This window comes from Populus alba, chromosome 9, assembly GCF_005239225.2.
Source record: "Populus alba chromosome 9, ASM523922v2, whole genome shotgun sequence".
Lineage (NCBI taxonomy): Eukaryota > Viridiplantae > Streptophyta > Magnoliopsida > Malpighiales > Salicaceae > Populus > Populus alba.
This window is the reverse complement of record NC_133292.1, coordinates 5522577-5538582: the sequence shown is the minus strand read 5'-3', so window position 1 is coordinate 5538582 and position 16006 is coordinate 5522577. Positions and strand designations below refer to the sequence as shown.

The window sequence follows — 16006 nt, the reverse complement described above, 5'->3', positions numbered from 1 at the left end:
TTATATACATATATATATATATATATATATATATATATATATAAAGATGTTTTTCAAAAAGCAAGAAAAATTTAGGATCCAAATTATTTATTCAAATTGATTCAATAAATCTGATTGATTTAATAATATGATTATAAAAAAATTCAACTATAATTAAAAAACCAACTTATTAAAAAATTTGTTAATATTATAAAAAGATACCATCTTTTCTTAAAATATCTCAACAATCTTATTCAATAAAAAAATTGAATAAGAACTAGATAATTTCATAAATAAATAAAAAATAAAGCTCAATTACCAACAAATAAAACATTGAAGGATGAATCGAAAAAAAATTTAAAAAATTACTAACAAAAAACTAACTGGTCAACATACAAAACTCGCAATCCACTTATAAGGCCAGGACAATAACTTGTAAAATGAAAAAGAATAAAGTAATGGAGGTTGATTCTCAAACAAACTAAATAATGAAATGCGAGACTGGAAAAAAAAATAAAAAAAATGTTGAAAAAAACACTCAAGTAGATCGAGGTTAATTCGATTAACCCGCAATCCGAGATATTAGACTATAATAACCCGATACAAAGGAAAGCAACAAAAATCATGAATTTGAAGGCTCATTAATATAATGTTGATGGGTAAGATCATTTTAGAAAAAATTAAAGTCAAATTTAGTTAATCTTCAAAACGCGTGACTGTCATTAGATCATATAACCTATAAAAAGCAAACCTATGAAAACCACGAAGCAAGATTCTCAATCATCCAAACTTTTTTTAAAAAAAATAATGATCAAATATGAATTAAAAATCAAATGAAATAAAACAACAATGGATGAAATTGAAAAATAAATTTAATTAAAATATATATATAAAAAATTAATTAGAAAAATGAGAATCAAATAAATATGGTATAACAACTAAATGAAATAATATAATAATGGATAAAACTGAGAACTAGAACAAATCCAAAGAATGATAAAAAAAAAAAATCAATCAAAATAACAAGGACTAAGTGTTATAGATTAAAAAAATTGAAAAATGATAAATTTGAGAAAAAATTAATCTAATTTTATAAATTATTCAAAATAAAAAAAAGACTAAATTATTTTTAATTTATTTAATAATATGCTGTCAGATTACCTATATGCTGACGTATGCAGTGTACAGGTTATCAATTTTTTTTAAATAATATTTATATTTATTAAAAAAATAAATTGCTTCTCAATGTGCTTAATTGAAAAAAAAACATTATAAAAGTATGAAAAAAAAAACTTGATAGCCAATTCAACAAATCTTGTTTTTAGGGCACGTTAGTTATTTATTTTTTTTTTAAAAAAAAAACTAAAAAACTAAAAATCTCTTATATATCTTCTTAGTTCTTATATTTAAGTTATTTTAATATGAAAAAACACTAAAATACCGATCTACATGAAACTAATTGAAACTTGTGAAAATATCATTTCAACCCTACTCTTCACTTTATTGATTATTACCATGAAGAGGAATATTATTAAAAAAATATTTTTGATATTAACACATTAAAATAATATAAAAAATTAATTTGATTTTTTTTTTACAAAAACGCTTTACACCCATAAAATTAGATGCAATGCAAAAGCTATTTTCTTTTGAAGGTATTTCAACCTTAATTAAAACATTGAATGGGTAGAGGATTGAAAAAAGAACATTTTTTCTAAGAAAATATTATTCACTGCATTCAAAATATTATTTATTATAATAGTGCAATGATAAAATTTCTCCCAAGTCATTAAACCTTTTAACTAGATATTATTAGTAAAGGGGTTTTTTTATCATGACCCAAACATTTTTTACAAATTATATGAGGTTTGATTGATTATTTTTTTACATGGTAAAATTACTAATTTATCTCTAGATTAAAAAAATACAATGCCTGTCATTAAGGAGTGTTTTGTTTTTTCTTACAAAATAGTGTAATTATTTTGATGTCATCAAAGACAAAATCAATATAACTTATCTCACAAAAGTTTTTTTTCTAATTATTTTACATTAATTTTATTGTAAATTTGAAGGCCAGTCAAGAGGATTATTGTAATTAATATATATTAAATATTATTAAAAAAATTATTGGTATGTATGTAGCGTGTGAACATCCCTTCATCATTCGGGTAGCACGTGCAGGACAATCCAGCCACCAAACACAACTTTTCAGGACAGCATTGGAAATGTCTCGACACTCCTAACTTATTAGGGGTGACGCATGCCCCTAAAACGCATTGGTTTTGACATTAATAACTTTGTTTTTTATTTTTTTTCTCTCTCTCTCTCTCCCTACTTGGAATTCAATGCCAAACCCCTAAACAAACCCCTCCGATTTATGTCTTTTTTATATTTGGTTCATGTCCTTTTGTTTACAATCTTTTTAATTTTGAATAATCTACAAAATTATATATTTTTTTTTATTTCAACCCTTGTGATCCTTTAATCTACAAAATTATAAATAATTTATCAAATTATAAATATTTTTTTAATTGATTATTATTTTTTATTTGGGATAATTTTTAAAGTTGATTTTTTACAATTTCATCCCCCATGAGTTTTTTTTATCAAATTTTATCCCAATTATTTTTGTTGCTATATTCTTTGTTTTTTTCAAGTTTTTTTATTGATTTTTTTTCACAATCTCATTTTTAAAAATTAAATTAGTTAGTAATTAAGTTTTTTTTTTATTGAACCTAAATTTGAAATTTCACGAATTATAAGTATTAAAGACAATCAAATTCAAGAGTTTCTCTCATATATATATTTTTAAAGCTGGTGTTTATTTATCTTTTACTCTAAGCCCGAAAAAGAAGATGCTGTTGGGCGCGGAATCCGGTGACCGGTGATGTACTGATAATTGCTCAACGGAGGGATAAGCACACTGAGACACAATATTTTACGTGGTTCGGCAAAACCGCCTACATCCACGGGAGAGAGTCATTTTATTATAGATAGAGAAGGGATACAATAAATACATGGAGGAGGAGGCACATCCACTCAACTCAACTCACTATTCACGCAGCTGCAATGGCTGCAGGGCTGCTGCCCATGGCAGCAGCTCTTTCTCTCCTCTTTCTCTTCACTTCATTCTCATGTTCTCTCACACCTTAGCTCTCAAAACATGCCTCTTTTATAGGCAAATGCTAGCACCAACTCCAGCTCCTTTTCATCAATAATGGCTGCTGAATTTTGACAATTGAGAAGGCTGCACATGGGAGTCAATGGTGGCTGCCATCTTCTTCAACAAAGGTGGATGGTCAAAGTCAAGGTTAGGCACATTCAATGGCAACACACCTAACAATCACCCCCTTTGACATTTATATGGGCAATTGTCCTCTTGCTTCTTCAGCACAATCTTGCATCCTGCAGCTCTTCCAAGCTTACCATTCTGAGAGCATCTCCGGCCAAGTTTACAGGTACTCGCCAAACCTTTCAATCACCAGAGTCACCAAAGCACACCTTTTCTCACACAAAAGGATCACTACAACCAGATGGTCTGCCACTTCACATCTGAAGAGTGTTAACGCTTGTTTCTGGGACACAACATTCCCCTTCGAGCGTATCAACCATGCTCGGTCCGGAATGATTCATCAAGCCTCACACCAAGGCTTACAACACCCCCTTAAACGGAAATTTCTATTTCCAAGTGCGACAGTCATTATCTGAGTATCTCAATATGATCACGAGCTCACCACTCTTCCAAGAGTCTACTCATCCAGGAGTTGCGCCTGCCCTCTGTTCCACCCTAGGAACCACGCCTTACTTCTCCTTGAGTCTCTCGCTCTTAGTCGTAAGAGTCCAGGTAGCTCTCCACCTTTAACCATGGGGGGCAGCCCATTAAAGGTTGATCCATATATTTCTTCATACTCTGAGTATTACAATGCCATCTTCGAGCTCACCACCTTGACAAGAGTCAACTCGTTCCCGGAACCTGCGCATGCCCTCTGCTCCTTCATAGCAGCCGCGTCTTAATGCTCCACAAGTCATCCACTTATTGTCCAAGGCAAATGTCTTCTAGCTCATTGATCTTTAGCATGGGGGCAATATCCATGAAAGTCAATCCTGCATTTGTCTCCATACTCATCATACCCACTTCATTGGCTATCCTTCTGTCCACTTATATCTAGCCATCATATCGGCTCTGGGGCGTTCTGAACTGGGCTCACATCGTGGCCCACACACCTTCTCCTCGGGTGTCTCCGCTCGTCGTCATGCGGCGGTCTGAAATCTGGGCACATATCATGGCCCTCACACCTTCCATCCGAGGTGTCTCCGCTCGTCGTCATGCGGCGGTTTGAACCGGGGCTCCTATCACAGCCCTCACACCTTCTCCTGAGGTGTCTTTGTCTTTCATAGGCAGTTGCATCCTCCTTCAGTTGGGATGCTTCAGTGGCTCCAAGATTCTCTAACACCATGTGGACTTGGGAGAGATTACTGCCACTAATAACATAGAAAGAGAAAGTTGCGGTATACTCCTCGCAATCCTCCACCTCGATTTCTATGTTTGGAGCTTCTACGCCTTTCTGCTTGACAGCTCCACCTACACCAACTCTCTTTGGTGTCTTCGCCTTTTATAGGCGGTCGCCTTTTATCATAGGCGTTTGCACCCCCTCAATTAGGTGCCTCTGCAACAGCTCTCTTTCCATCCTTGCATGCATTGGAAATGTCTTCGCCTGTTGTCTTCATCAAGAGCATAAGAGACTTTTTGTTGTACAAACTTTAACAGTCTCTGCTCTGAGCTTCATCTGGGAACACTTCTTCTCCTTGCACCTGTTGTCTCATTACAGTACCTCGTTGGATCCCTCGGGTACTCTTGCACAATCTTCGTGTGCCCTCGTGCAATTACTGTTCTCCAGATTTCTCCCTATTCCTTGCTTATGTTTGACAGCAGCTCATCCTGTCACAACACCTGTCCAAGTCAAAATAGGGTGCCAATCTTTATTCCCTTGCTGTATTTCTCTTCCATTATCAGGGTCTTCATCAATTCTCCCCTCAAGAAATCACAGTCACCGAATCTAGCTTCTTTGAAGAAATCACCACTCCATTAGATCCTTGATCATGCGGAACTCAACTGTTCCCCTTGTGCCGTCATCTTACTAGTCTTCAACAGTTTCATAACAAACTGTCACATATACGTAAATAGTACCGTATGGATAATCCTTCCACTAAGCAAGTTCCCAGGAAAGATTGGAGGGGTCACAACGGTCCCGCTTAAAACCCAATCTCCTAGACAGAACTTCTTAGGCCATATCTATCCATCGTACTGTCTCTCCGTATATACAACCATTTGCTAGCTTTGTTGCGGCTTTCCTTTACAAGTGATCTGGAATATACAGGTTTAATACATGATTTCTCAACATCTAGCGAGACTACTAGTGCTTAGATTCGTCAATATTGGTCTTCGTCAATTTTCACTCTACACCTCAAATTGTCCACATCTCGGGTGTCCTGAGTGTCCCAATTTTGCCTTCCTTCAAGGCATTAAATTTCCCCCTCTTAATAGTTCAGCACATGTAATTGGGCAAACATGTGCACCTTCTTCTTCATCATCTTCATCGACCACCATGATGACCTTCAGATGCCTCCTGATCGGGCAATCTCTCTTTAATAATTCACCACCGCCATTTTGGTCTCGAATCTCAACGATCGGACCGTACCATTGCATCCGGAATGATCAAATTAGCTGGAAACATGTCTTGAATCATCCAAATCGCACTTCAGACGGCTACGTTTTGATCAACACAATTCTGGCCTGAACAACGGCTCAGATTCAATCTCAGATCCGAATGCACGTAGGATCAGCTACACTGGATCCTATCCCTCGGCTCGCGGCTCGGCTCAGCTCCAACTCGGCTCGACTCAACTCGGCTCGACGTGGCTCGGCTCGCGGCTGATGACGTGGCAGGTGGGTCCCCCATATGCTGACATGGATGTTGACTAGTCAATTGCTGCTGACTGTGTATGCTGATGTCATCCTTGCATGGCACTGTTCATGATACTGTTCACATGGGTCGGGTCAACTGGTATTCGGGTCGGGTCAACTCATCCGGGTGAAGAAGACGCGTGGCACGCGTGGGGCGCGTCTGTGCGCGTGGCCCGCCACCTCATCGGAGAGTGATGGAGAGTGCGGCCATGTCCGACGTCCGATTTTGACGCCGTTTTCACCAGTGGCTTCGTATCGTCCTCCTCTACACAGTGGGATGGTAAAAACATCATTTTGACAACTTTCATTTTTTAGCAAAAATCAAACATCACTTAAACCATATGCTCTGATACCAATTGTTGGGCGCGGAATCCGGTGACCGGTGATGTACTGATAATTGCTCAACGGAGGGATAAGCACACTGAGACACAATATTTTACGTGGTTCGGCAAAACCGCCTACATCCACGGGAGAGAGTCATTTTATTATAGATAGAGAAGGGATACAATAAATACATGGAGGAGGAGGCACATCCACTCAACTCAACTCACTATTCACGCAGCTGCAATGGCTGCAGGGCTGCTGCCCATGGCAGCAGCTCTTTCTCTCCTCTTTCTCTTCACTTCATTCTCATGTTCTCTCACACCTTAGCTCTCAAAACATGCCTCTTTTATAGGCAAATGCTAGCACCAACTCCAGCTCCTTTTCATCAATAATGGCTGCTGAATTTTGACAATTGAGAAGGCTGCACATGAGAGTCAATGGTGGCTGCCATCTTCTTCAACAAAGGTGGATGGTCAAAGTCAAGGTTAGGCACATTCAATGGCAACACACCTAACAGATGCTGCAGATACAACAACTCATATATATATATATATATATATATATATAAGCGAAACAGAAGTGCAAATGAGGAACAGTGCAAGCACATTTTTCATATATGAAAGCGTTTGCTTTGCAAATGGCACATTCATGTGAGAGTCAATTGCTTAATTGCTGGTAAAAGGAGTTCAGGTATGTTGGCCAAGGTTAAAGACCTCCTTTGTAATCGAGTTTTAACTTGTTTTTTTAATTGAAATTTTAATTATTTTTGTTTTAAATTAATTTTTTATTATTATTTTGATGTACTGATGTCAAAAATAATTTTTTTTAAAATAATAATAAAAATATTTATTTTAATATATTTCAAATAAAAAAATATTTTAAAAAACAAATTCTATTAAATTTCAAAATAAATACAACAAAACAAGGACGCTGACAAGGAAAAAAAAAATACTTATAAAATTTCCTTCCATGCCATTTGCTTAAAATATTTTTCATAATTGAAATATATCTAAATATTTATTATGCTAACAGATATTTTACCTTTCTTATTATTTTTAGCAAACCATAGAATTACTTTTTAGAAAACAGCATAGTTTTATAAAAATCATAACCCGCACTACCATTATTTTAAATGTCGAAAGTTCAACTTCTTAAAAAATACATATAAATGGACTGCATAAACTCTACTAAAAAAAACATGAGGCTTAAAGATATACTAAAACTTTTATAATTATATTTTTTATATTATTAAATTTTTTTAATGAAATAAAACCAATAATATCAATAAAAATCACCAACAACAATGTATATAATCCACTTTTATTATCGCTACTGATATTTATTGGAGTCATTAAATTTATTTTAGTGGGATAATGATACTAGGATGTTATTATTGAAACTTCATTGTACATTCGAGACCTAATTCTTTCTTTTCTTTTTTATTCATTTTTTTCAGTTTTTTTTTGGAATTTGTGCATCTCATTTACTTATAATTTTTTTATTAATAACAATTATTATTTTTTCTGTATTTTTTTTAAAACAAAACACCCGTTAGCAAAAGAAACTTTAATTTGACTGGTTAAAAAAAAAAAAAAATTTAAGTTGCTCGGCTCCGATTCTCTTTTGCTTATTATAGGAGTTTTTCTTGCTATATTTTAGCATCCAAACACCAGTCCTAATTGACTATATATTTTTATTATTAGCAGGAAACCAACCTAATCCCGTCCACGTTCAATGCACCATAGAACCCAACTTTGGTTTTGCTGCATGTCTGTCTCTTACACTCCCACGCGCTCCTTACCACACCTCTCGGCCCTTCAACAGCTATTCCCCGCACAGCTGCCAGAGCGTGGACTAGAAGCTCGTGGGGGCACGTCATAGTCACCAGTTAAAAAAACACTCGTGTCACGCACGTGACAGCGCACCATAGCAAATAGCAAATAGAGTTAAAAAAAACAAGAAAAACAAAACAAAATAACCCTTCACAGTTTTAATTTTTAAGGCTTTCGCTGTCAACTTGATCTATCTTCTCTACTCACCAGTCTCCACAAATTATCAATCTCGCTGCTTCTCTGCTACTTGTTTTTTTTGTTATCCAGGGTTTAGTTTTTTTGTTTGAGATAAGAGAGATAGGAGGATGACGACGGCGACGTCGTATGGAGCAGCTCATAGTGCAGTGTTGAAGGAGGGGAAGAAGATTCAGATAGGGGGTTATGATGGATTGAGGAGTAGGAATTCAGTTGGTTTGAGTAGGAGACATGTCAGTTTGTTTTCAGTTTCAATTGCTAGACCCAATGCGTTTATCAGAGCTGTCTCCACGGTTAGATTACGTCAATCAATCAATCTCCCCTCCTCTCTCCCTGCTTTGAGTTTCCGAAGTTTTCTTTTGTGTTTGGATTTGTTCTCTGTTTTGGAAGGCTAAAGAGGGAAATGCGAGAAAAGAAAGCTTATTTAATTATTAGCACAGGCATATCAGTTTTGATTTGTTGTTGGATTGAGGTTTTTTTTTTTTTTTTTTTTTTTTTTTTTTTTTTTTTATCAAAAGCTGCTTTTTTGAATCTCGTGCTCTGTTTGGATGCAGGGGAAAGAAATAACGTCGAAAGTAAAGGGTGATATTTTTTTCTTTTATTTCAATCTGGTGTCTGTTCTATATGACTTTTTTTTTTTAAAAAAAGATAAAAGTGTACTCAGAATTGTTTCATGATTGTTGAATTTCTTATTAAATGTGCTGTGCTGAGTAGATTTGGGAGAATAAGAAAGGTGTCTAGAACCTATGAAATTGAAATGCTTCTGATATAACTTAATTAGATTGAGTTCGTTAATGAATGTTAACATTTTATATTTATTTTGGAACAATAAAGAATTGTAAGGCTAGGCTGCAAAGTCAATTTCTTGATAAGAATAACCTCGATGTTGATTATTAGCGATAGAGTTTGTCTAGTTTAGTTTTCATGTTTTGCACAATTTTTGTGGGCAGCCAGTAAAGCCGGAGACTGAAACTAAGCGTAGCAAGGTTGAGATAATCAAAGAACACAGCAATTTTATCAGGTACCCTCTTAATGAGGAGTTGCTCACAGATGCCCCGAACATTAATGAGTCTGCTACACAAATAATCAAGTTCCATGGGAGCTATCAGCAGTATAACAGAGATGAACGAGGGGCAAGATCTTACTCTTTTATGCTTCGTACAAAGAATCCATGTGGGAAAGTCCCGAACAAATTGTACTTGACCATGGATGATCTTGCTGATCAGTTTGGAATCGGAACACTTCGATTGACAACCAGGCAAACATTTCAGCTCCACGGTGTTCTAAAGAAGAACCTCAAGACTGTGATGAGCAGCATTATCCATAGCATGGGTTCAACTCTTGGTGCGTGCGGTGATCTTAACAGGAATGTTTTGGCCCCTGCTGCTCCATTTGCAAGAAAAGATTACCAATTTGCACAGCAAACCGCCGATAATATTGCTGCACTTCTAACTCCCCAGTCTGGTTTCTACTATGATATGTGGGTGGATGGAGAGAAAATAATGTCCGCAGAACCTCCAGAGGTAGTGAAGGCCCGCAATGACAATTCTCATGGAACCAATTTTCCTGATTCACCAGAGCCCATCTATGGAACTCAATTCTTGCCTAGGAAGTTCAAAATCGCAGTCACTGTGCCAACAGACAACTCTGTGCACCTTCTCACAAATGACGTTGGTGTGGTTGTTGTTACTGATGCTGATGGGGAACCTCAGGGGTTTAATTTATATGTAAGATTAGATTAACATATACTGAAAAATTCTTCTTTTTTCTTCTTAATTGCCTACAGCTTTTTGTTTCTTACAATTTCTGATGTGATGCAGGTTGGTGGTGGTATGGGAAGAACTCATAGGCTAGAGACCACTTTTCCTCGGTTGGCAGAACCATTGGGTTATGTACCAAAAGAAGACATTCTATATGCAGTGAAAGCTATTGTTGTCACTCAACGAGAAAATGGGAGGAGAGATGATCGTAAATACAGTAGAATGAAATATTTGATAAGCTCCTGGGGAATTGAGAAGTTTAGAAGTGTTGTGGAGCAATATTATGGGAAGAAATTTGAGCCTTCCCGTGAGTTGCCTGAGTGGGAATTTAAAAGTTACTTGGGATGGCACGAGCAGGTTATCCCTAATTTATAAGTGTAAACTTTGGTTCTGTCTCACCACATTACAATGTTATGGCTATTCTGCTTAGGATCAAACATTTTCTTATCTGTACCTTATTTGCTTCTTGAATTTTACCTTCTGCTTACTGATAGATTGAAAATTCTTGTCAGGGTGATGGTGGCTTGTTTTGTGGGCTCCATGTTGATAGTGGTCGTATTGGGGGGGAAATGAAGGTGACATTAAGGGAAATAATAGAAAAGTACAACTTGGATGTACGTCTCACACCAAACCAGAACATCATCTTGTGTGGTATTCGCAAAGCATGGAAGCGCCCAATCACAACTGCTCTTGCACAGGCTGGTTTACTGGTAAGGTTTTTTCACTTTTGGTGTCCACATTATCTCCTGTCCGGGTATTCCATAACTGTGAAATTTTCCCAGAGTTGAGTCCATTGATTAATCTGACTGGGCATATAACATTTTTTTTTCATGTTACTTGAGACTTGGTGTTAGGATTTGCATAACTGAATTCCTTAGTTCCTAATGGATTAATCATGAAACTGTTTGTGAGCTAAAGAAAGGATTTGATTTCCTGGTTTCATATATGAAAGAAAGGATTTCATACATGGCAGTAATTGGGTAGGTCTTGTCAGATGGTTCCATTAAAGTGGCATTAGCACACAATTGCAAATGTGATGTGCAGTCAGACTGTTATAAATGCCACAATATTGCAAGATCTGAATCTTTATTCCTTGTTAGTCATCTATTTTTCCGATAAAACCACAGAGCAAAGGACATCTTTTGAAATCTCATGCTGCCTTTATTTAATAATTAGGTTCGGTAAGGATTGTCTTTGTAGTTACTCAAGTTATTAATTTATCAGTGGACACCTTTTCAGAATTTGTATTTAATGTTATGGATGTAATCACTTATCATGTCAAACAGTCTACCTTTCTGGTAAACCTTTCAATGGTAATTGACATTCAAAATCTTTAACATTCTTGTATAGTATGTCAGAAGGACCCATTTAGCATCTCTGTTTCTTGTTTCATGCCTTTCTACTACTGTCTGAATGATTCTGCTGTTCAGTTGGCAAATGATGAATTTCTGGGCGTTATTATAGTGCTTATTTGGTTTGCTAGGTTTTTGTTTTGCTTGCTGGTTTTGTTTCATTTTTCTCAGTTGTTCTGGTTTTGATTAATATTGCTCATGCACAGCAACCCAAGTATGTAGACCCCCTCAATTTGACTGCAATGGCATGTCCAGCTTTACCACTGTGCCCATTGGCAATAACCGAAGCTGAACGGGGAATACCTGACATCCTCAAACGTATTAGAGCTGTATTCGAGAAGGTGTGTTCATTCAAATGAGTTCATCAGAATTGAACCAAGCTTTTGATAGATGAATGTAGTGAATTGTCAATTGCATGCAAATGAACATTAAGACTATTTACTGGTAGTCTTTTGTGATTTCAGGTTGGTCTCAAATACAATGAATCTGTGGTAATAAGGGCAACTGGCTGTCCCAATGGCTGTGCCAGACCATACATGGCTGAACTTGGATTTGTTGGTGATGGCCCTAATAGCTACCAGGTATACCAAGGACTGAATTGATGTCCTTCTTTTTGTTTGTTTTGTTTCAGTATTACATATGAGAATTAAAAGAAAACGTAGTGAACCGTTTTTGTTGTTTTTAAACAGCTTTGGCTTGGGGGAACACCCAATCAAACTTCATTAGCAAGAACCTTCATGAATAAGGTTAAGATTCATGACCTTGAAAAGGTTTTGGAACCTCTGTTTTATAATTGGAAAAGGAAAAGACAATCCAAAGAATCATTTGGTGACTTCACAAACCGTGTGGTGAGTATAGAGATTACTACCTTGCAAGTTATCATCTCTCAACCCATTTGAGGAAAAGTTAGCTGTTTCATGTTGAATTTTTATCCAATCCTATTGAAAATTTCCAGTAGTCTAAAGATATTGACTTCAATCTCTTTTATCAGGGATTTGAAACTCTTCAAGAGTGGGTTGAGAAATGGGATGGTGTGGTGGCTACACGGTCCACATACAACCTGAGACTTTTTACTGATAAGGATACATATGAAAAAATGGATGAACTTGCAAAATTGCAGAATAAGACTGCTCATCAGCTGGCCATGGAAGTTATTCGAAATTATGCTTCTGCCCAGCAAAATGGGAAAGGGGAATGAGTTTCCTACACATCTTCTGCAATCTTCTTACCTGGCAAAATGGCTTAAGGTGAATGTGGAACAATTTCTCTTTCTAACTCTCTGTGCTGTTACTGGTCGGTAACAGCTGTAATGCCAAGTTTCCAAATCTTTTTGTATCACAATTTTGCTTGTTCAGGTTTTTACAAGACCTTTATTTTATATTGTTGATGAACCAGGCCTTGTATCCTATTAAGCCAAGATTTGTCTGAGTGTTTTTCATTTATTTATCCTGTAACAAAATCTCTTTTCCATGCATATAATCATCAATATGTTCTCTTTTCAGTTTATTATCCAAGAATTATGCAACCAGTACCGGTCCTAGATAATGAAGTGCAAAAGCAACCTGGGAAACCTCTGTTTTTCTGTCATCCAGCAATTCTTGATGGACAGCTTCTGCATTTTCATCTGAATTCTTTTCGCAGATGTACAACTAACTTGATTTGGTCCTTATTTGGAATTTTCGAGTTTTTGATGTTCCCATTTTTCAAATGGGATCGGCTGGATAGCGTGTTGAATTCCTGCACAATTGAGGCTCTTAGGTAGTCAAATTCCTTCTTAGTTCATAGTAAACTGCATCTGGAAATTGAAGCTTAACCTCCAAAGGTGGCATCTTAAGGCAACTAGTTCAGTTTCAGAAAAAAATGGAAAATTGCTGCGATAATTTTGGAACAGATTTTTATTTAGTGGTGGTACACGTTTATTAAAATCCCCATTTCACCTTTCCAGGGTGTCGCCATTGATGTATTTTACCCAAAAGGAAAGGGGGAATACAAAAGGCAGTCTCTTTGGTTTTTTTGTGGTTATTCATGGTTATTAATTTGTTGCTCGTTAATTCGAATCACGGCAGGGATGTATTCTTACTTTTCCATAAAATTGTACAGCATTAGCAACATAGTTTGCGATTGTCTGATTGATTACCACTGTATTTGGCGCCACACAGAAATATATTGGAAGCAGATTGATTGATCTGGGTGGTAAATAAGCACAGTACTTGATTCATAGCATATGGAATGAGAAACAGGTATTTTGCTTTCTTATCGTGTTTAACTGTTGTTTGGTGTGGAGTTGGGGAAGATGCTAGCATAAGTAATGGATTCAACATCATTCCATGGAGCTCAAAAGCATCATTCCATGGAGCTCAAAAGCCAGAGAAGACGAGTACTGTGTCTAAATTCAAGGAAAACTCGGGCTGTTCGATCAGCAAGGGTGGGTGCTGCAAGCCAACTCCAACACTTTACTAACATTTCCAACATAATAGGAGGTAAATCCTACGTTTTACCTTGAAAAACAGGATTATTGGGTCCGAAGAATTGGGTTCAATCAAATAGAAGATGAGATTTGAAATGAAGAGGGTTCTCCGATAAAAGCATACAAGCGAGGACAACTTTTACATTACATCAAGGAACATTACATGGAACATCAGATTCTCAGTTGCGGCAGATACGAGCAGTTGGCATCGTGACACAAATAGGAGCATACTTCTTCTTAGCTTCTGGGGTCCCTCGCCGAGGTTCTTCATCAGCGATGGCGACTCTGGCAATGGAGCAGGCAGCAGCAGCTGCGGCTGCAAACATCAAATCCCTCCTCCCACCGCTGCTCTCTTCTCTGTTCTTCATCTCCACGTTGACTCCCTCTGTGGCTCTTGAGGCCTTGGCCACAATGAGCCCTCTACGTGGGGTTGTCGAAGGCTGTTTGGCCATGGCGGAACCAGTTAGGAATGAGGCTGTCATGGTCATGGATGCCATCTCTGCTCTGCAAATTTCTTGCTTCCTCTCTGTTGCTCAGTGTTAGTGTCTGACAATCACATGCACGTAAGAGAATGGCTTGAACCACTATTAGTTCTAGGAGTGTGAATGGCTCAAGGACTTGTTGGGAGACAACCATCCATTTCCTTATCCCAAGAAATGATTGGACGAATGGATTAATGCCATGTGTTGCTTTATCTTTGCCAGAATTTGAGGTTATGAAATCCTGTGGCCAAGAGTGGATGTCAAGGGGCTATTCTCGTGCTCAAAACATGCTCTGTTCTCCTTGGACGTGTTTTCAACATGGAAAAAAGAAGTAAATCTTGTGTAAATTCCTGCAATTCATTCCCAGGGATAACTCTTGAGGCTTCTATTTTTTACGATTCTAGGGACACCTACATCCAAATTGACAGTTATATCTTTAAATTTCAATTGATTGTTACGAATCCAGGCATCTATTTGAAAAGAATAAATAATGATACAGTAGATTGTAAAAATCTTAAAATTGACACACTTGTTGTAGTATTATCTCAAATTTGAACATGCATGTCATCTACGATTTCTCTTCAATTTATTAAGCAAGCTCGTGAACCAGATCCAAATTCATTTATTTTGAGTTCGGAGAAGGTGATGCCACCTCCCCTGTTATTTAATGAACTCATTGTTTTTTGCACAACAGGTGAAGCGGCAGGCAAGATTTGCATGCATCATTTATCAGTAGCATGGCAATGGAGTGAAATCTTTTAGACTATCGACTTCTATGAAATTCCTCTCGTATAGATAAGATATGCCATCTCTCATAATCTTTGTAGTTTTACTCGGAGTTATCTCGTATAGATACTAGTTATTTGACTTGCCATTAGTTGCAGGTTGAATAATATTTTTGATCTGAGCTTTTAAATGTGTTTTTTTAATAAAAATTTCTAATTATAAATAAAATAGTCAATGCATGCATTTAATTAAATAAATAAAAAAACTATCTATGAATAAATGAAAAAAAATGTTAACATGTCTATTTGACCCGTCTAGTTGCAGGTTTAATAATTTTTTTACAACGTAAATAAATTAATGTATAGATTTTATTAACATGTTTTTTTACAATGAGTAAAAAATATTACAGTTAATAAAAAAATTAATGTTTATATATAATAAAATATAGTGGTTAATAAAAACATATAAAATCTCAAACTCATTTTTCAATGCAGTAGAAAAATAAGATAATGTTGTCATTGCTATGTTGAAACACCATTTCCTTAATATTTGTATAACAAGTTATTTTTAAGAAAAAAATGTAAGGAAAAAAAATATTTAAAAACAAATTAAAAAGAATGATGATATGAAAAAGAAGGTATAAATAGGGCAAGAGTGATAAATATTTTAAATATAAAAAAGAAAAATAATATTTTTCTTCCAAAAAAAAAAGAAAAAGAGAAAAAATATAAAGATAAAAAATGGTGATAAATATGTATAATGCAAAATGATAAAAATATAAAGTATAAATAGAAAAAATAACAAAAAATTACAGACTTACAATCGCTACAATACCCGCTAAAATAAGAAAAATTAAAGAAAATTTTAACTGTGTCATTTATGCTGTAAAAGATGATTTCCTTTTAGTACATGTATAGAGTGTTT

The 16006-nt window shown here is 35.9% G+C and overlaps 2 protein-coding genes across 3 annotated transcripts; one reads left to right on the top strand and one right to left on the bottom strand.

Annotated features, from left to right (window-relative positions):
• Positions 1 to 8236: 8236 nt before the first annotated feature.
• LOC118035141 (sulfite reductase 1 [ferredoxin], chloroplastic) lies at positions 8237 to 13101 on the top strand. 2 transcript variants are annotated; one of them, XM_035040649.2, is made up of 9 exons: positions 8237 to 8588; positions 9246 to 10022; positions 10116 to 10412; positions 10568 to 10765; positions 11614 to 11748; positions 11872 to 11988; positions 12097 to 12255; positions 12399 to 12654; positions 12910 to 13101. In XM_035040649.2, exons 1-8 carry the CDS (start codon positions 8406 to 8408, stop codon positions 12603 to 12605), a joined length of 2073 nt encoding a protein of 690 aa, XP_034896540.1. In that variant the 5' UTR covers positions 8237 to 8405; the 3' UTR covers positions 12606 to 12654; positions 12910 to 13101. The 2 variants fall into 2 exon arrangements, with proteins under 2 accessions (XP_034896540.1, XP_073267449.1); XM_073411348.1 differs by having other exon boundaries at positions 8451 to 8588; positions 8850 to 10022.
• Positions 13102 to 13941: 840 nt separating this feature from the next.
• Positions 13942 to 14371, bottom strand: LOC118035142 (photosystem II 5 kDa protein, chloroplastic). The gene has a single exon (XM_035040650.2). The coding sequence runs from the start codon at positions 14369 to 14371 to the stop codon at positions 14054 to 14056; it is 318 nt and encodes a 105-aa protein (XP_034896541.1). The 3' UTR covers positions 13942 to 14053.
• Between the last annotated feature and the right edge of the window lie 1635 nt (positions 14372 to 16006).

Bases quoted from the DNA above. Each gene is read 5' to 3' on its own strand.
- LOC118035141 (XM_035040649.2), top strand. From the start codon at position 8,406: ATGACGACGGCGACGTCGTATGGAGCAGCTCATAGTGCAGTGTTGAAG. The intron at 8,589-9,245 runs GTTAGATTACGT...TTTTGTGGGCAG, and splicing joins TTATCAGAGCTGTCTCCACG to CCAGTAAAGCCGGAGACTGA. The intron at 10,766-11,613 runs GTAAGGTTTTTT...GCTCATGCACAG, and splicing joins TTGCACAGGCTGGTTTACTG to CAACCCAAGTATGTAGACCC.
- LOC118035142 (XM_035040650.2), bottom strand. From the start codon at position 14,371: ATGGCATCCATGACCATGACAGCCTCATTCCTAACTGGTTCCGCCATG.